The following is a 15,750-nucleotide window of genomic DNA, read 5'->3' on the forward strand; positions in this document are numbered from 1 at the left end:
CATCAGTAGGGCAGAAAACACAGACAAACAGTATGTGCATGTAGGTAGACTAATGCTCTGCAGACCAGCTCAATGAAGTATGAAGCAACATTTAAACACTTTGAGGGACAGTGGGGTCGCAAGTCTTTAGCACTTTTATTTTGGGGGTCATGGGCTGAAAAGTTTGGAACCCCTGGTCTTCGCTTGATCATTATAAAACACGTGGACATATTCAACAAGATCCTATGAAAAGTTTGAAAAAGAAAAACAAATGTTGGTCTTATTTTCTTATGTGACTACTAGATGTATCTGTATATTAAATGATAACACTTCAGTGTAAAATTGTAAAGCACAGCATTATAATGCAATATAAAACAACAGCAACATAGAGTCAGACTTCTTTTATTAAGCAGTGTTATTTTCCATTCCTTACTATCCCACATTTAATCTGATATTAGTCTTAAATCCTATTACTCCATGTTAAAGGCATTAGCTAGTCTTCTCTCGTGACCTCCACTGGGCAACATCCTGGCTACTGTCCCTTTTGCCGACTGCCCCATTCTGCTCATCTACACAAATTCAAGTATCGAAAGTGCATTATTGCAATACTGTCCCGCTGCAAATGCAAAATGCTTTAAATACTATAAAACTGCAAAAAATCTCCCATCAGTGCATACAGCTCGAGAAAAAAAAGGAGTTATCAAATATTCCCAGTCCCCATCACTACTCCATGTCTCAGACATGAGTGGTCCCGCTCCCACCCCTAGTCCCTTCCCCTTAGAAAAAGTTCAAATATTTACATTTTTAATCCCATTAAAAATGTAAAAAAAAAAAAAAAAGAAAGAAAGAAAAAAAATTGAGTGCACTGCGCTGCCACATGGCCAAATTATCAGCAAAGCTCATCTGTTCTGCGCTGCTGTGACCTGCATTGCTCCGAAGTCCTCATCTTCCTCAAGGCTGCGTTTACGGCTTCCTGTTGAACAAATGTGGCAGCGATAAGAGAAACTGGATACTACATACCAAAACAAAACAACAAGTAAAACAAGAAAGTTCAGACTAATTGAGCAGAGTACAAAAAGCCATTAAAAATAACTTTCAGATCCTACACACTTCTTGATGACCTAACCGACATTAAGTAAGCCAGAATGGAAATATCTGAAAGGAGAATTGATGTGCTAGTTATCTTGGGCTTCATGTGTTTGAATGCGCGTTTCTGTTTGTGTCCTTTAAATAGAATAAGTATGATTCTAGAAAAGATAAGGTTATGAAATGTTCCAAATGCTCTTATTTACTTTGGAATCAGTAAAACAGACCCACATTCACAGAAACAATATCATTTAGATGTTTTGTACAAATGTGTCAAGCACCTCTTGAGCATTATTTAACACTATTCATCAAGGAAAGCTTGTGATTAATATTTTTGAGTTCGACTGAACAATGTGCTCCACAAATAATTGAAGCTCCTCTGTATCTAAATAACTTGATGTCAGTCGATCATGTTTTAAAATACTTTTCTGCGTGAGAAATGTAATGGCTCTTTGTTTCACTCTACTTCTGCTCCAATCCCCTCAACTAAACCTCTCCTTTGCTGTCACAGTTACGCGGGACTTCCACCAGATCTGCGCCCGGTCCGTCTCCGATCTGCTGCGGTCCGGCTCTGTGCTCTCTCGTCCGTCAACATCCACTGGTTGTGTTTTTGGAATGCAGCACGGAGCAGGACCGCCGGACATCTGGAGTCATGTGACCAAGGTTTTCTCACGATAATAACTGAATCAAGGATTATCCTTCTCCTCTCCTCTTCCATGTTGTCTTTATCTGCCTCTGAAACCTCTGACCTGATGACTCCAGGCCTGGCTCTGCTCAAAATGACATTTTGTCGTTGTAATGAAGTTAAAAACGATCTAACGATAACACAGAGTGTTTTATTCTGAAAATTAACCGGATGTTTTAATTTTGCTTTGGTGCCTGACTACCTGTCACTTTCCATCTGCTCTGTGCTGAATTGATGCGTTGTGCTCTGCCATCCGGCAAAAACAGAAACCTTACGTATCTGATATGTTGCGTTCCGACCTGCTAGATCAGAGACTCAGCCAGAACGCAACAGAGTGGATCCAGTGGGGGTTAACAGATAGACTAGAATAGAAACCTATCAGATCTGGTGCCGTGACGGATTGGAGATGGACCGGAGATGGATCTGGTGGAATTTGGCCTTTAGAGGAAGAAACCGAGGAGGCATTGATAGTGTGTATCATATACCAACCTGGCACCCCAGCTTGTATGGAGAAGGACCTGCCCAGCTGCATGGGTGACATCATTTTAATGGTCAATTTGGCTAGGTAGATCGCTTCATATTCCTGGGGAAACAAACACATTATATAAACAAGATCTTAGCTTCCTACATGATCAAGTCTTATTAATGGAAAGGACACCACTCAATGATGACACCATCATGTGTTCTATGTAAGGGATAATGTATTGTTGGCAGGTAGTTATGAGAAATAGAATCCCGACAGGGGGTTCTATTTGATGGGGTTCTATTTCCCATAACTACCTACTGATTATACATTATCCTGCTTAATACCTGGCTTCTAATTTAAAACACAAACATGGTGGCAAAAAACATTGATTAAAAGATAAGTGTATTGATTCAAATCGATTTATGTACACCGCTTATAAAAACCAGTCCCAGTGATTCAACTGCAGCTAAAATTCTATGGCGATGGTTTCTTATCTGCCTGTTGTGGTCCATTTAACATTAAACTGTCCTCATTCAGCTCTCCTTCTTCTCTTAGCTCTGTGATTCACACACCTTTAAAAGTTAACGAGGCACAAGTCACAACTTTGAACACGGCTGTTATCGTGAATTAGGTCTGTAGCGATCTGTAACTCGAAGTTGCTCTCACCTGCTCCGCTCATTGATAGGAATGCTGGACAGGATCCACGTTGTTAAGCCAACTGCATTAGCATGCTAACCGAAACAAGCGTTTTGGCCACATTGTTTTGATGCGAATGGAAACTAACAGTTCCCCCTCACCTTACGGTCTATGGTGTCAACAAGCAGAAGAGAAATGTACCAGAACTATTTTCTGTGGGATGATTTGACAAGACGTGTGATCAGTTTGCCTCTGGTGTTTCTCATGTTAGTGAAAGTTAATAACCGTTGTCAAGGGGTTTGACCAATCAGAATCAAGCATCTTAAACAACGAAAAAATATCCGTAAGAAAGCTGGGTAATAATTTATTATTATCCATCTGTGTTAAATTCTTGATTCTGACTAGTCAAAACCCCTTAACACCGGTTATTAATTCTGAATAGAAAGAGCAATGCCAGGGATAACCAAATCATGTCATATCGATTAGCAGAGTAGAGTCTGGCTAACTTATAAATTTGATTTCACCTGGTTGAGTGAAAAGAAAACACCTACAGAAAAGTTATGGGAAAGAGGACCTCACACAGGTGCTGCGGCTTCTATCTGCATCTGTTGAAAACCTCTATGAAAATACTAAGTTTAATGTGATTTAGAACAGTACAGTAGGATAAATTTCATACTTTGACATGACTGAAAATGTTAAATTTAGTTCTAATGGACCCACAAGTAGGCTGAGAAGAACACTGTTGCCATTGAACCAACCATCAAATCTGAAGGACTTTTTTTTTGGCTGTGTACATAAATAATTTCAAATTCAATAACAATCACCTTTTGATTAATGCTTGGTGTTATCTTGCTTGTGTATTTAGTTGGTAGTAGGGTAATATGCAGGATAATGTAGAGTGAGCTGGGGATTATGTGAAATAGAATCTTGACATGGTGAGACAAACATGCCTGCTTCAGGTTAAATCCACCATGTTGCATTTGCTATTTTGCATAATCACCCACTTACCCTGCATTATGCCTTCATTAAGTTTAATATTAACATTGATCAGGACAAAACTTTTACGTCCACATTTCATTAGAATATCAATATGACTGCAAATATAAACATTTTGTTTTCACATGTTCATCTAGATTTACACAATTTAAAAGGTTACTAATACTGATATTGCCCGTTAGCTGTTTTTTGGAGTAAAACGTGACTTGTTAGATAGCAAAGGTTGAATAAAGGTAGACTGGAGAGGAACATAACCTCTGCAGGGTCACACCTGAAGTACAACCCTCGCTGTAGGATAGCAGGTCACCCTAATAAGCCTTATGTAGGAAAAATATATAGTGCAAACATACAATGCATATACTTCTTCATATTCATTTGTTTTAATAATTTGTCAAAAGGAATGCTACTATAAATATTCAGACAAGACTCTGACTGGACTCTAAAATCAAGGTGCTTACAAAAGTATATTGATGCACCCATTGACCAAATGGTGACTTCAATTGCCCAATTTTCAGCCTGTGATCAGAGACCAGCCAGTCCATTCACATGTCAGATTCTATGTCAATCTCAAGATGCTCAAAGCATAAGCTTTAGGTTTCATGTCATGTGCACAGCAATCCAAAATCTTTCCTGACAGCAACACAAACTTAGACACACGCATTGCTACCAATTAAACCACAGAATCAAAGAGCCACTAGGGATGGGTATCAAATTCGGTTCTTTTATAGGTACCGACGGCTTTCGGACGGTACCTATAAAAGAACCGAATTTGAGTATCAATTCACCTAACAATAAAACGGTACCACTTTCGGTACCTAAACACATCCTTGTGACTGTGAGGGAGTGGAAGAGAAGGCGATTTCCATACTTTCGCTCTGTAATAAAGTTTGAGACTGATCGGGTGGACGTCTCTGCTCTCTGCATCTGCGCGGGAGCGTGCAAAACGGAGCCTGCAGCTGACGGACGCGAGCACTCACCACGAGGCAGAGCTGCAGGAGGATTAAGTTGAGACCTATTTTATACAGTCTATGGTTGAGAAGCACGCTCTCGCTCTGACTACCTGCCCTGTTTATAACCGTTCCTGTGTGCGTGAATGCCCAACAAGTAAGTTCTGTGTCCTGTTATTATAAAGAGACGGAGAACTGACTTTTTCCCGTCCACAGACATTCACATGTGTTAATTGATAAACTCCCAAAAGAGCAATTAGACGCCACGAGCACGTGTCAGCTAATATATCTAATCACCTATATAATCCTGTTTCTGTTCATTTCATGTTGAAGAAGTTTATATATAGGCCTAAACAGTTGGATGTTGTTTTGACATATTTGTTAAAGTTTATATATTGAGAAATAAATGTTAACTTTAAAAAACTTGAGATTTTTATATAAACAAATTAACATTTACAATTGATTTTATAAAGTTGGTATCAAAAAAAGTATCACTGAGGAACCGTATCGAAATGAAGGTATCGGTTTCGGTATCAAACATTTTTGAACGATACCCAGCCCTAAGAGCCACACAAGGTTTCATGATCAAAAGACCAGTGTCTGTTTTGCATCCGCACCATCCATGTGTATGTGTGCTCCCTCTCTTACTCTCTCTTTACAGAGGGAACTTTTGTTTTATTGAATATTCCTGTAATTTTCTGTGATCACAGTAGGACACTCAATTGATAAATCTTCAGTGTATGAGCATTTAGAAAAAAAAGTTTGACCTGCCATGAGACATATCACTTTGTGGGAATTATGACGCATGTTGATATTCAATGGATGATAAATGAGATTCATACTCTTTGAAGCCGTAAATGCTGCACACGACGGCAGCAAGAGAAAGAGGCAGACCACCTGGCGAGAAACTATAAATAATAATAACCTAGTGAAATGGTCAACAGTAGCACTTCATTTTCAGCGTATTTCCAATTCCTTCAGGAGTCATGGAGAATGCATCTGAAGAGCGAAACAGTCAACTTTCCTGTCTCTCTCATTTTGGGTATAGATGAGTTACATTAAATAACTTAAGATTAAGTGTAATGTTAATGATGATTATTGTTATCCTTCTCGAGTGCAAACTAAATGCAGAAAACACAAATCATGTATGATTAGCATTGTTCAAAGTTTTGGGGGGTTTTACTCTACGTAAATATATGTACATATATAAAAACACATGAAAATACATTAGTATTAAAAAAAATAAAGGGCGTGGCTCTCAAAATTTTCTGAAGAAGATTCGATTGAGTGGGAATGGTTCAACCTGATGCAGTTTTGAAGATTAAAAAAAACCCCAGCTTGTTAGTTGGGTCAGTAATTCATGATGTAAATAAAATTGAGTTTCCATTAATTAAAGTTACATACAAAGTTTGTTCTAAGTGTCAATTATAGTGCTTAAAAGACAGAAAAACTTAATTGGCCAAAACCAGAATTAACAGGTCAAAATAGGAAAATAAAGAAAATTGGATCGGCCAAATTGATTGCAATCAATGCATGTCTAATTATGTTGATTAATACGTTACTGGCTCATTTATTGATTAATTTAAGAAATTAGTCATGCATTGTCACATTTGATTGGCGTCATGTGTCATTTATCGGCATTTGAAGCCTTATGTTTAGAAGTCAAAAGTCACCTGTAGCTGATGCACAAAGCCCACATTAGGGTTGATGCAGAACCTCCTCTCCTGGACGTGGCTGAATGCATCCCTGCAGAATGAACACAGTGATGTTAGAATCAGAGCCTCTGAGACGTGTGATGTAAAACTGTCATCAGTCACAGCAGTGAGAGAAAGCTGTAAATGAAGCAAGGGCTCATATTTGTAAAACTTCATATTCTTACAATGTTGTAGCATATATTATTCATACAGGTGCACATTATCAAACAATATTTCATGGTGTACATGAGTACCATTTTGTGACAAAAATAAAATGTGAGAACATTTACTGTGCATATAAATTAATATATTCTGTAAGACGGTAAAATATTCATCTACAAAAGTAAAACTCTACTGGGTTGAAAGAAGCGATCACATGATTTGAGGAAAAGCAGACAAACCTGTATTTCATTCCAAATGTTTCCATAAGGTATGCAATCACTAAGGCAGCACTGAAAGAAGAAACAATAAGAATAATCTTTTATTTTGGTTTGGCTCAAAACTAAAACATGGGCTCTGCTGCTTCATTATCAGAACTCATACAAAAATACAAAAACATATATTTGTGTTATATGCAAAGATAGTGCATCAAATACAATGCATGACATTTAATATGAAATGGTGTAATACAAAAAAAAAATCCCCCTACCTTCTTGATATCCCTGCATTACCATGAACCAGTACCTTTCCTAAAGATGCAAAGACAATTGATCGTTGATGAACCAGGGTTCCCACTCTTTTCCAGAGATCATTTTCCAGGACATTTCCAGGACATTTTCATTGATGATAAAGCTGGTATGACCGTCTAAATTTAGTTCCTAATTTAGTTCCTAAATAGTCTAATATGTTCCTCTCAGTGGAAGTCTACATTTAAAGACATGTAGTCTATGGCTATCAATGAAATCATCTCTTACATTCTTAAAAATGATGGCAAATTGATAATAGAATAACCACAGATTTACAGCACTTCACTTTATTAGTGCAACCAAGTAACAATGATGGGCAACATCTCAGCTTTCTCTTTTCTCAAAAAATATAAAATGAGCTAAGAAAAAAAACAAAAGAGTCAGCAAAGGAATCAGGAAGCTGCCTTACTGAAATAATTAAGTAATAATGATCAGAGGATCAGTTCATTAATGACCTAAATAGAACTGAAATCCTAACCCTAACTCTAATCCTAACCCTAACCTTATCCTAACCCTAATCCTAACCCTAACTCTAATCCCAACCCTAACCCTAACCCAAACCCTAACCCTTATCCTAACCTTGATCCAAAACCTAACACTAACCCAAACCCTAATCCTAATCTTAACCCTAACCTTAACCCTAATCACAACCCTAAACACAACCCTAACCCTAATCCTAACCTTAACCCTAATCCTAACCCTGACCCTAATCTTAACCCTAACCCTAATCACAACCCTAATCCTAACCCTGACCCCAATCTTAACCCTAACCCTAATCTTAACCCTAACCCTAATCACAACCCTAATCCTAACCCCAACCCTAATCACAACCCTAATCCTAACCCTGACCCTAATCACAACCCTAATCCTAACCCTAACCCTAATCACAACCCTAATCCTAACCCTAACTCTAATCCCCAACCCTAACCCTAATCATAACCCTAGGATCAGGGTAAGAATGGTTTTGTAACCGAATAAATGCACACAATTGGTCAATTATAAGTCTTCTCATAAAAACACTGTATGTAAAAGGGTTTTCAACACAAACCATTATTTTTTGCAAAGTTAAGGTAAAATATACGGCTACACAAGATCCTAAATTAAGAGCCGTTCGGGAGTCGAAAGAGCCGGCTCTTCTTTGGGAGCCGAGTTAAAAGAGCCGGCTCTCTGAAAAGAGCCGAACTTCCCATCCCTAAAGCACATGCTAACTACCATTTGCACTCTTAGTTTCCCTTGGAACTATTTGTATTGTAAAACGTATCAATGTAAATACTTCAGACCTATACCATAGTGATAAACAGATAACACTTCAATTTGAATCAAGTAAATCCCACTTGGATACTTTAAAACAGAGGGTCATTTCATTCCTTGTGGACTCAACATGACAACATTTATACTTTTCAAGTAATTGATCTTAAACGCTTTCAGAAAATTAACAGTAACAAGACTCACATATCCCTTCGAGCCACCAAATGGTATCATAACAATGGTGTATGCTGTTTTGTAATGACACAGCACAATTTTATAATTTATTAGAAATGTATTCAAATTATTTCACGGACCCCCACGCTATGGTTCGCGGATCCCCAGGGGTCCCAGGACCCCACTTTGAGAACAACTGAGCTAGAGTACGGTAATTAAGCTCTCAGCCTGCAGAGAAAGTTGTGAGGCACAGACCCCCAAGCTCTCTGCCCGACTCCACTGGTCACACTATAACTTAAATATAAGACTCTTTGAATCAAAAGAGCACTCTACAAGGTTCATGTACCATAAAACATGAACAATATACCCCCGTTTTCTGTGAATGCATGGTTATGACTTGAAAGAGAAAAGATGTGAAAAAAGTTGCGCAGTGTCGCTGTCTTTTCCAGCACAGCGTGCACTCAACTTTCAATGAATGGGGATGTGTTTTGTTAATAGGGTCAGGTCACATGCAGCCATGTTGGAATAATTTTCCAGGACTATATGTGATTTTCCAGGGCATTTTACTTTTTCTCCCATTTTCCAGGTGTTTTCCAGTACTGGAAAACTGGTCAACTGTTTTCCAGGTTTTCCAGGATGCGTGGGAACCCTGTGAACAGTTCTTTTTTCACTCACTACATTCTGAGTATGAAAAATGGACTCATTCTTACCTCCTGTTGCTAAGCAGCCATCAATAAACTCTTTAGTCTGTTGAGGGTGAAAGGAGAAACAGAACATCAGGAATAATGTAAATGTCAAATTACCTTTCATCCAATTAAAAATTAAGTGAAAAAAAGCAGATTTTTTTAAACTTACATTTGGGAAAAATCTTATTATATTTTCCACTGGATTGTCAGCAATATCTAACACAAGGTATCTGCAAAGAAACACCATTCAGTTAATGGTTAGTAAGTCAAACTCCAACATACCACATGAGCTTACATTTAAGAGTGATTTTTACTTACCTAAATGAATGAGGGAAATTAGGTTTAATAAAATTGGCTTCAATGTCTTGGCGGACACACACTATATGTGTAATCCCCTGTCTTTCGAGACTTGGCAGCTATACAAAGAGACAGAGGAGATATGAGCAACTAAACCAAGAACAGATCATGTATCTGTAACACTGTCTTCAAGTTTAGACGGAAAATTCTGCAAAAATTACCTTGCTTTTCATTGCAGCAGAGTAGGGACCTAAAAACAATCCTGGTAAGATCTCCTGGAAAGAAGACAGATCAAGCAATCACTAATATTACAGGTAGAGACATAACAATGATTTACAAGTGAAGTACACAAACCTATGCTTTATAAAAGGTGACATATCACGCTTTTTTCATCAATATATATTGGTCTAAGAGGTCCCCAAAACATGTCTTTAAAGTTTATGCTCAAAAAAACACTTTGAAATCAGATTTTGGCATGCCTGAAAATCCCTCTTCTTCAGCAGTCCTCAGAACACTCTGTTTTCCCTCTGACCACGCCCCCTCAGGAAGTGGATGTGCCTCGGCTGTCCAGCACGTTGATCTAATGTTTACATGTTGGCTGAATATACACGTCTGCTCAGAGATCACGTTACTTCAACCCTCTGAATCTGATCCAGAATCTGGTCCTGACGGAGAGGCGCCTGTAGCAGGACCTTTCTGAAGGATTGGTCATAGATTTAGTGTTTCTTGTTGTTTTATTTGTCAGTATGTAGACGTGTGTCTTGGTACACAGCTACGAACATGTAGCTATGTGGCTATGCTAACTAGCACTAGCACTTATCCATGATAAATAAAAATCATCCACTAGATCTTCAAATCTGCAGACGTGGGGAGTAAAACCGACCTCTACCAGAAAGGCAGCAGGACCTTTCTGAAGGATTGGTCACAGATTCTGTGTTTCTTGTTGTTTTATTTGTCAGTATGTCAACATGTGTCTTGGTACACAGCTACAGCTATGAACATGTAGCTATATGGCTATGCTAATTAGCTCTAGCACTTATCCATGACAAATAAAAATCATCCACTAGATCTTCAAATCTGCAGACGTGGGGAGTAAAACCGACCTTTGTGTTTATTAAGACAGCCTACAACTAGCATGCCTCCCTCCTAAGCTCCTTGTTAGCACACATTTGTGCAGGTAATTAAAAACGGGGGAGGGATTCAGTATTATTTTATACAGTCTATGGGCTGAACAAGCTCCGAGCTCTGACTCCGTGACAGACCGGATATTGTTGTTACGTAACAAAAACACGGCAGTCTGAAACGGCTCGTTTCACACACATTTACAGAAAGGTGTAGAAATCAAAACAGGGGCAGAATGGATTTTTTTAATTCTCGGGGGGTTTGTAGACATGCCAGGGACACATATTTCAGGTAGAGAACCATTAAAAAGTCAATTTTGCATGATATGTCACCTTTAATTCATCAGGTTGGGGCAGCAATGATTTGTACCTGTAGGATGTCTTGTGTGTCAGATATGTGCATTTAACAATGGTTAGCATCATATGTCCAATGTCAACCATTATTAATTTCTAATTAATATGTGAAATCAGAGCCTAAAACTGCCTGTCTCTCTAACATGTACACTTCAGGGTCTCAGTATTACAGCTGATCTGGATGGTTGTAATAAACAACTTAATATGATAAAATTTTTCTAGAGATCACACTGTAGTTGGAGATGCCTTAACCCAGGGGTGTCAAATGTGCGGCCCACGGGCCAAAATCGGCCCACCAGAGGTTCCAATCTGGCCCGTGGAATGACTTTGCAGAGTGAAAATATTACAGAGAAGACATTAACTGCAATTTTTCAATAAAAGTAATTACTATTTCAAATTTGTCCTCTGGGGGTCACATAAAATCATAGTGCTGACGGAGTGCATCTGAACAGTGCTCCGGGACATTTTTTCTCAAAGTGAGAAAATAGATGACTTGATGTTTGCATAATCCAGTTGAGATTCATAAAGACTTTTTAGAGCGCTATAAGATGATCCACTAACTACTAACACTATAGCACTACACCCCTACATACAACACTGTCCAGCAAGCAAACTGTTCATGCTGGAGCTGAGGGGTCCAAAATAATCAACTTTACCTTGTTCATTATTGTAATCTCTGTTCTTTTGCAGTAAACATTACACTCTGTCAGGTGAATGGGTAACCTGTGTGTTTGAAGTAGGTTTTAGGGCTGAAAGAGTAAAATATTCGCCCCACTATGAGACTCATCGTGGCAAAAAATACGACTGCTGTTTTTGTAGAAAGATAGTTCATTAAATGTGAACATTTTCAGAATGTACTTGTACTTTTGTGCACTAAAACAATGGAAACATTTGGAGTTTTCATTATTTATAGGTTTTTATGTTATGATATTACTGGTCCGGCCCACGTCAGATCATCTTGGGCTGTATGTGGCCCCTGAACTGACATGAGCTTGTCGCTCCTGCTTTAACCATTATTCTCTCAGTGACTTCTACCAACAAACCCTGTATATCCAGAGGTTTGGTGCATAGCTTAACACTGCCAAATGCAAGAACAGAAATAAGCTCATTCTTATTTTACATACCTGCATTTCCCGTCTCATAGGATAAGCCCAATCCTGTAAAAGGGGGATTTAAAAACATGGTTAGAACTGTAGGCAATTAGTTATCCTCAGTTTTAATGTTGCTGTGTTGATGTGATAGCTGATTCTTCAGATTCCAGTCATCTGACAGGGTAAGACATAGGTAACGTTGCCACAGTAGTTGTGTATATACGTGGCTAATATTTGGAGACTTTAAACTACACACAATACATAGACCATTAGTCAATATGATATAACAACACAGACTTCAGTTTCAGGAAAACACATTTCTGTGTAACCTCCCTACACACGCACAAACAAACATTACAGCTGCTTAATTTAGCAGGCAGACAATAAGTCTGGAGCCGGGGTTAGCTCAGGTTAGCCTCTCAGACATGGAGCACAGACACAGCAGCTAGCACAGGCGGCTCCTGCTCACCAGCAGCTCCTCCTTGGTTGCGGGCAGAGACGGGAACTGAAGTTTGTTCTCCTCGTCCATCCTGCTCTCTGATCGGGCACTGCCTGCCCGGCTCGACGCGCGGTATCGATGGTTCTCGCGGCAGGGTTAGCTGGACATTCGGTGCAGTTTGTTTTGAGGCTCCACATGCATGTCCGCCATGCTGTCCCCTGACAGATGTGTCACGTGACCACGGCAGATGGCAAACAGGCTCGTGGAAAGAAGGAACGGCACGAGGGCGACGTCTCGCGGTCGGTTTACAGAGTTCTGGGATGTGAGGTAGATATGGAGGCTTCTCGTGCCTATTTGGAATTTTGTTTTACAAAAGTTATATAGATTAATTATTAAGTTAATTTTACCGTGTTTGTATTGTGTCAAAATAAAATGGCATTTGGAATTATTTTTAAAATAGCAAAACTTTTATTTAGTTTCTGTATATACTTATTATTAATCCAATTTATATTATTTCATTCGTATTTATATCTTATTTTATTGCTTCCTTCTATTAATATTTTGACCATTTCATACTGTGTATAAGAGCATTCTGTAACAACTGAATTTCCCATGGGATAAATAAAGTATTTCTGATTCTGAAATACATAGCTATACTATAACTTCAGATGTCATTAGGTCATTAGCTCATCTTGGGGCGTCCTTGTGGGGAAAAAGGGGGACTTATTAGGCCATACTGCAACAAACTAAAAACTGGAATTAATTCGTAATGTGAAGGATTTTGAAATTCTGTGATTGGTTGAAACCATAGACTGTATAAATAATGGACATAGTATCCTTGACGTCACCTATCTGTTTCTGAAGAGCTTTTTTGAAGCCAATCGTCGGCTGCAGCCATATATAGCTGCTGTTGAGTGATTATGCCGTAAAGAGGCAGGCTTTGATCCTCCTCGCTAACAGCTACAGTGTTACCTGTCACTCTAGTCAGCTGTGTTTCTCATTGTAAGACTCATAATGTCAATTTCGTCGAAATTCCCGCATCAGAAAAAAATTCACCCCCCTACAGTGTGAGCTGATCGAGAAATGAACTATCCAGACTACACTTGTCTTTTTGTACCAGGCTGTAAACATGTTTATTTCTGCTGTAAAGATCAGCTTTTTGAATTGATGTGTATGTGGTTTCCGGTACTTCCGGAGCCAGCCTCAAGCGTATCCTTGATGAACTGCAGTTTTAAGCACTTCTGCATTGGACTCATATTTTTAGACCGGAGGTTGCAGCTTGGTTGAAACCATAAGTCAACAAGGGCTGTGTTAAATGTTGTCACTAGATGGTGCCTTTGCTCATTGTAATGTACTGTTGTGTCAAAGGTTAAACTGTGCGTGCATATGTTGCATCATCGTGCTCTGTGTGCCCTGTCATGTTAATGAGGAGCATAGCAGGCACGACACCTGCGGTTCTGTTTTATGCCGTTGTATTAAGATGAAACGTCCTGTACTAGGCTCAATAAATAAGCTATAGAGTAGAGACCGACCGCTATTCACGTGAATACAGACGTGAGAATGTTTTGTCTTTACTCGCTCTATTCGCGCGTCAAAATCGCGTGTACGCGAGTGCAGCGCAAATTTTTGCGAGGAAGGAGGGGGGGTTCCCACGCCACCCTAGTCTGTCGTTATCAAATAAGGTCGAGCTTGCGGACATTGAGTGGGGAATCCGGTTATGCTAAAGGGGCAGAGCTAACTCCCTACTACCCAACCAACTAAACCCATAGCTAGATTCAAGTGACAGGCAATGTTTTTTCAAAGTTTGGGGAAGCTGAACAGAGATAGAATCAAAGTGTCCCATATATATTCCAGATGAATGAATATCCGCTGGTCCATACGTCACACCCATAGACTGTATAAAATATGGACGTAGTATCCGTGACGTCACACATTTGTTTCTGAAGCGCTGTTTTGAAGCCAATCAGCAGCGGCAGCCATATTGCTTCTGTCGAGCCAGTGTGACGTAAAGGGGCAGGCTTTGAGCCTCCTAGCCAACAGCCGCAGTGTTCCCACAGGCAGCTGTGCCTCTCATTGGAAGACAAGTAATCTCAAAATCTTTGGAATTGCTGCGTTAGAAAAAAATGTATCCCCTTCACAGTGAGAGGACATCGAGAAATGAGCTATTCAGACTACACTCGTCTTTTGTACCAGGCTGTAAACATGTTTATTTCTGCTGTAAAGATCGTCTTTTTCCCATTCATGTGTATGTGACTTCCGGTACTTCCAGAGCCAGGCTCAAGCGGATCCTTGATGAACTGCAGTTTTAAGCACTTCCGCATTGACTCATATTTTTAGACCGGAGGTTGCCGCTTGGTCACACCTCACTGGGTGATTCGCTCTCTGGTTTGCTATTGCGGCGCGATGGATTCTCTGGAGTTCAGATATTTCAACTCTCGCGAATCGCGCGTCGCCCATTTCGTGCTGCCAGACCACCACTCGTGTCTATTCGCGTCTCTACATTGACTTTACATGAAACTCATTTGCGCAAATGATTTTTGCTTTTGGTGTGAACACCCCATAACACAGAGCTTCTCCAAACTAAGAGGACCAGCTTCGAGATAACTGAGTGCTTTCTCCGAAGAAGTTTAACGCGACGTATTACGCAGAGACCGATGAGAATGTTAAGTAAGCTCGGCTTTGAAAAAGTTTGTCAAGCTAATAGACCACTTAGAAAGATTGGCTCGAGCAAAAATAGCGTAGAGTGTGACGAGAGTCCTGGCACCATAACTCCTGTTCGACGGATCAGAAGATAAGTATGAACTTTGGGAATCAAGATTTCTGGGCTGCTTACATACTCTGAAGCTAAAGCAGACTACCTTGAGTGAGCCCACCAGCGCTATTGAAGAGCAGCTGGTCGAAGATAGAAAGAAAAATGACGACTGCTATGCCGAGCTAATAAGACTGATAGATGATAAAAGACTAACGCTAATCAGACACAAAGTTGCTGACAATGGTAGGAAAGCTCTGAACATGCTGAGAGAGCATTATTCAGGAAAAAGTAAGCCACAGATAATAAAGACATACCACTGACCAAGCTACGCATGGCAGACAATGAAAGTGTCACTGACTATTAGAATACCATAAAGGCTCTGCGGGATGCGGGCAAAACTTTGAGTGATGGAC

General features: G+C 39.6%; 1 protein-coding gene across 1 annotated transcript; it reads right to left on the reverse strand.

Annotated features, from left to right (window-relative positions):
- Positions 1-365: 365 nt before the first annotated feature.
- styx (serine/threonine/tyrosine interacting protein) lies at positions 366-12,885 on the reverse strand. The gene is given in 12 exon segments (XM_034680943.1): positions 366-952; positions 2,240-2,333; positions 6,469-6,541; positions 6,891-6,941; positions 7,139-7,178; positions 9,308-9,344; positions 9,453-9,513; positions 9,602-9,699; positions 9,802-9,855; positions 12,180-12,212; positions 12,616-12,731; positions 12,734-12,885. Coding segments are annotated over 12 exon segments (780 nt in total). The 5' UTR covers positions 12,783-12,885; the 3' UTR covers positions 366-878.
- Between the last annotated feature and the right edge of the window lie 2,865 nt (positions 12,886-15,750).

Source organism: Notolabrus celidotus, chromosome 3 (assembly GCF_009762535.1).
Source record: "Notolabrus celidotus isolate fNotCel1 chromosome 3, fNotCel1.pri, whole genome shotgun sequence".
Classification (NCBI taxonomy): domain Eukaryota; kingdom Metazoa; phylum Chordata; class Actinopteri; order Labriformes; family Labridae; genus Notolabrus; species Notolabrus celidotus.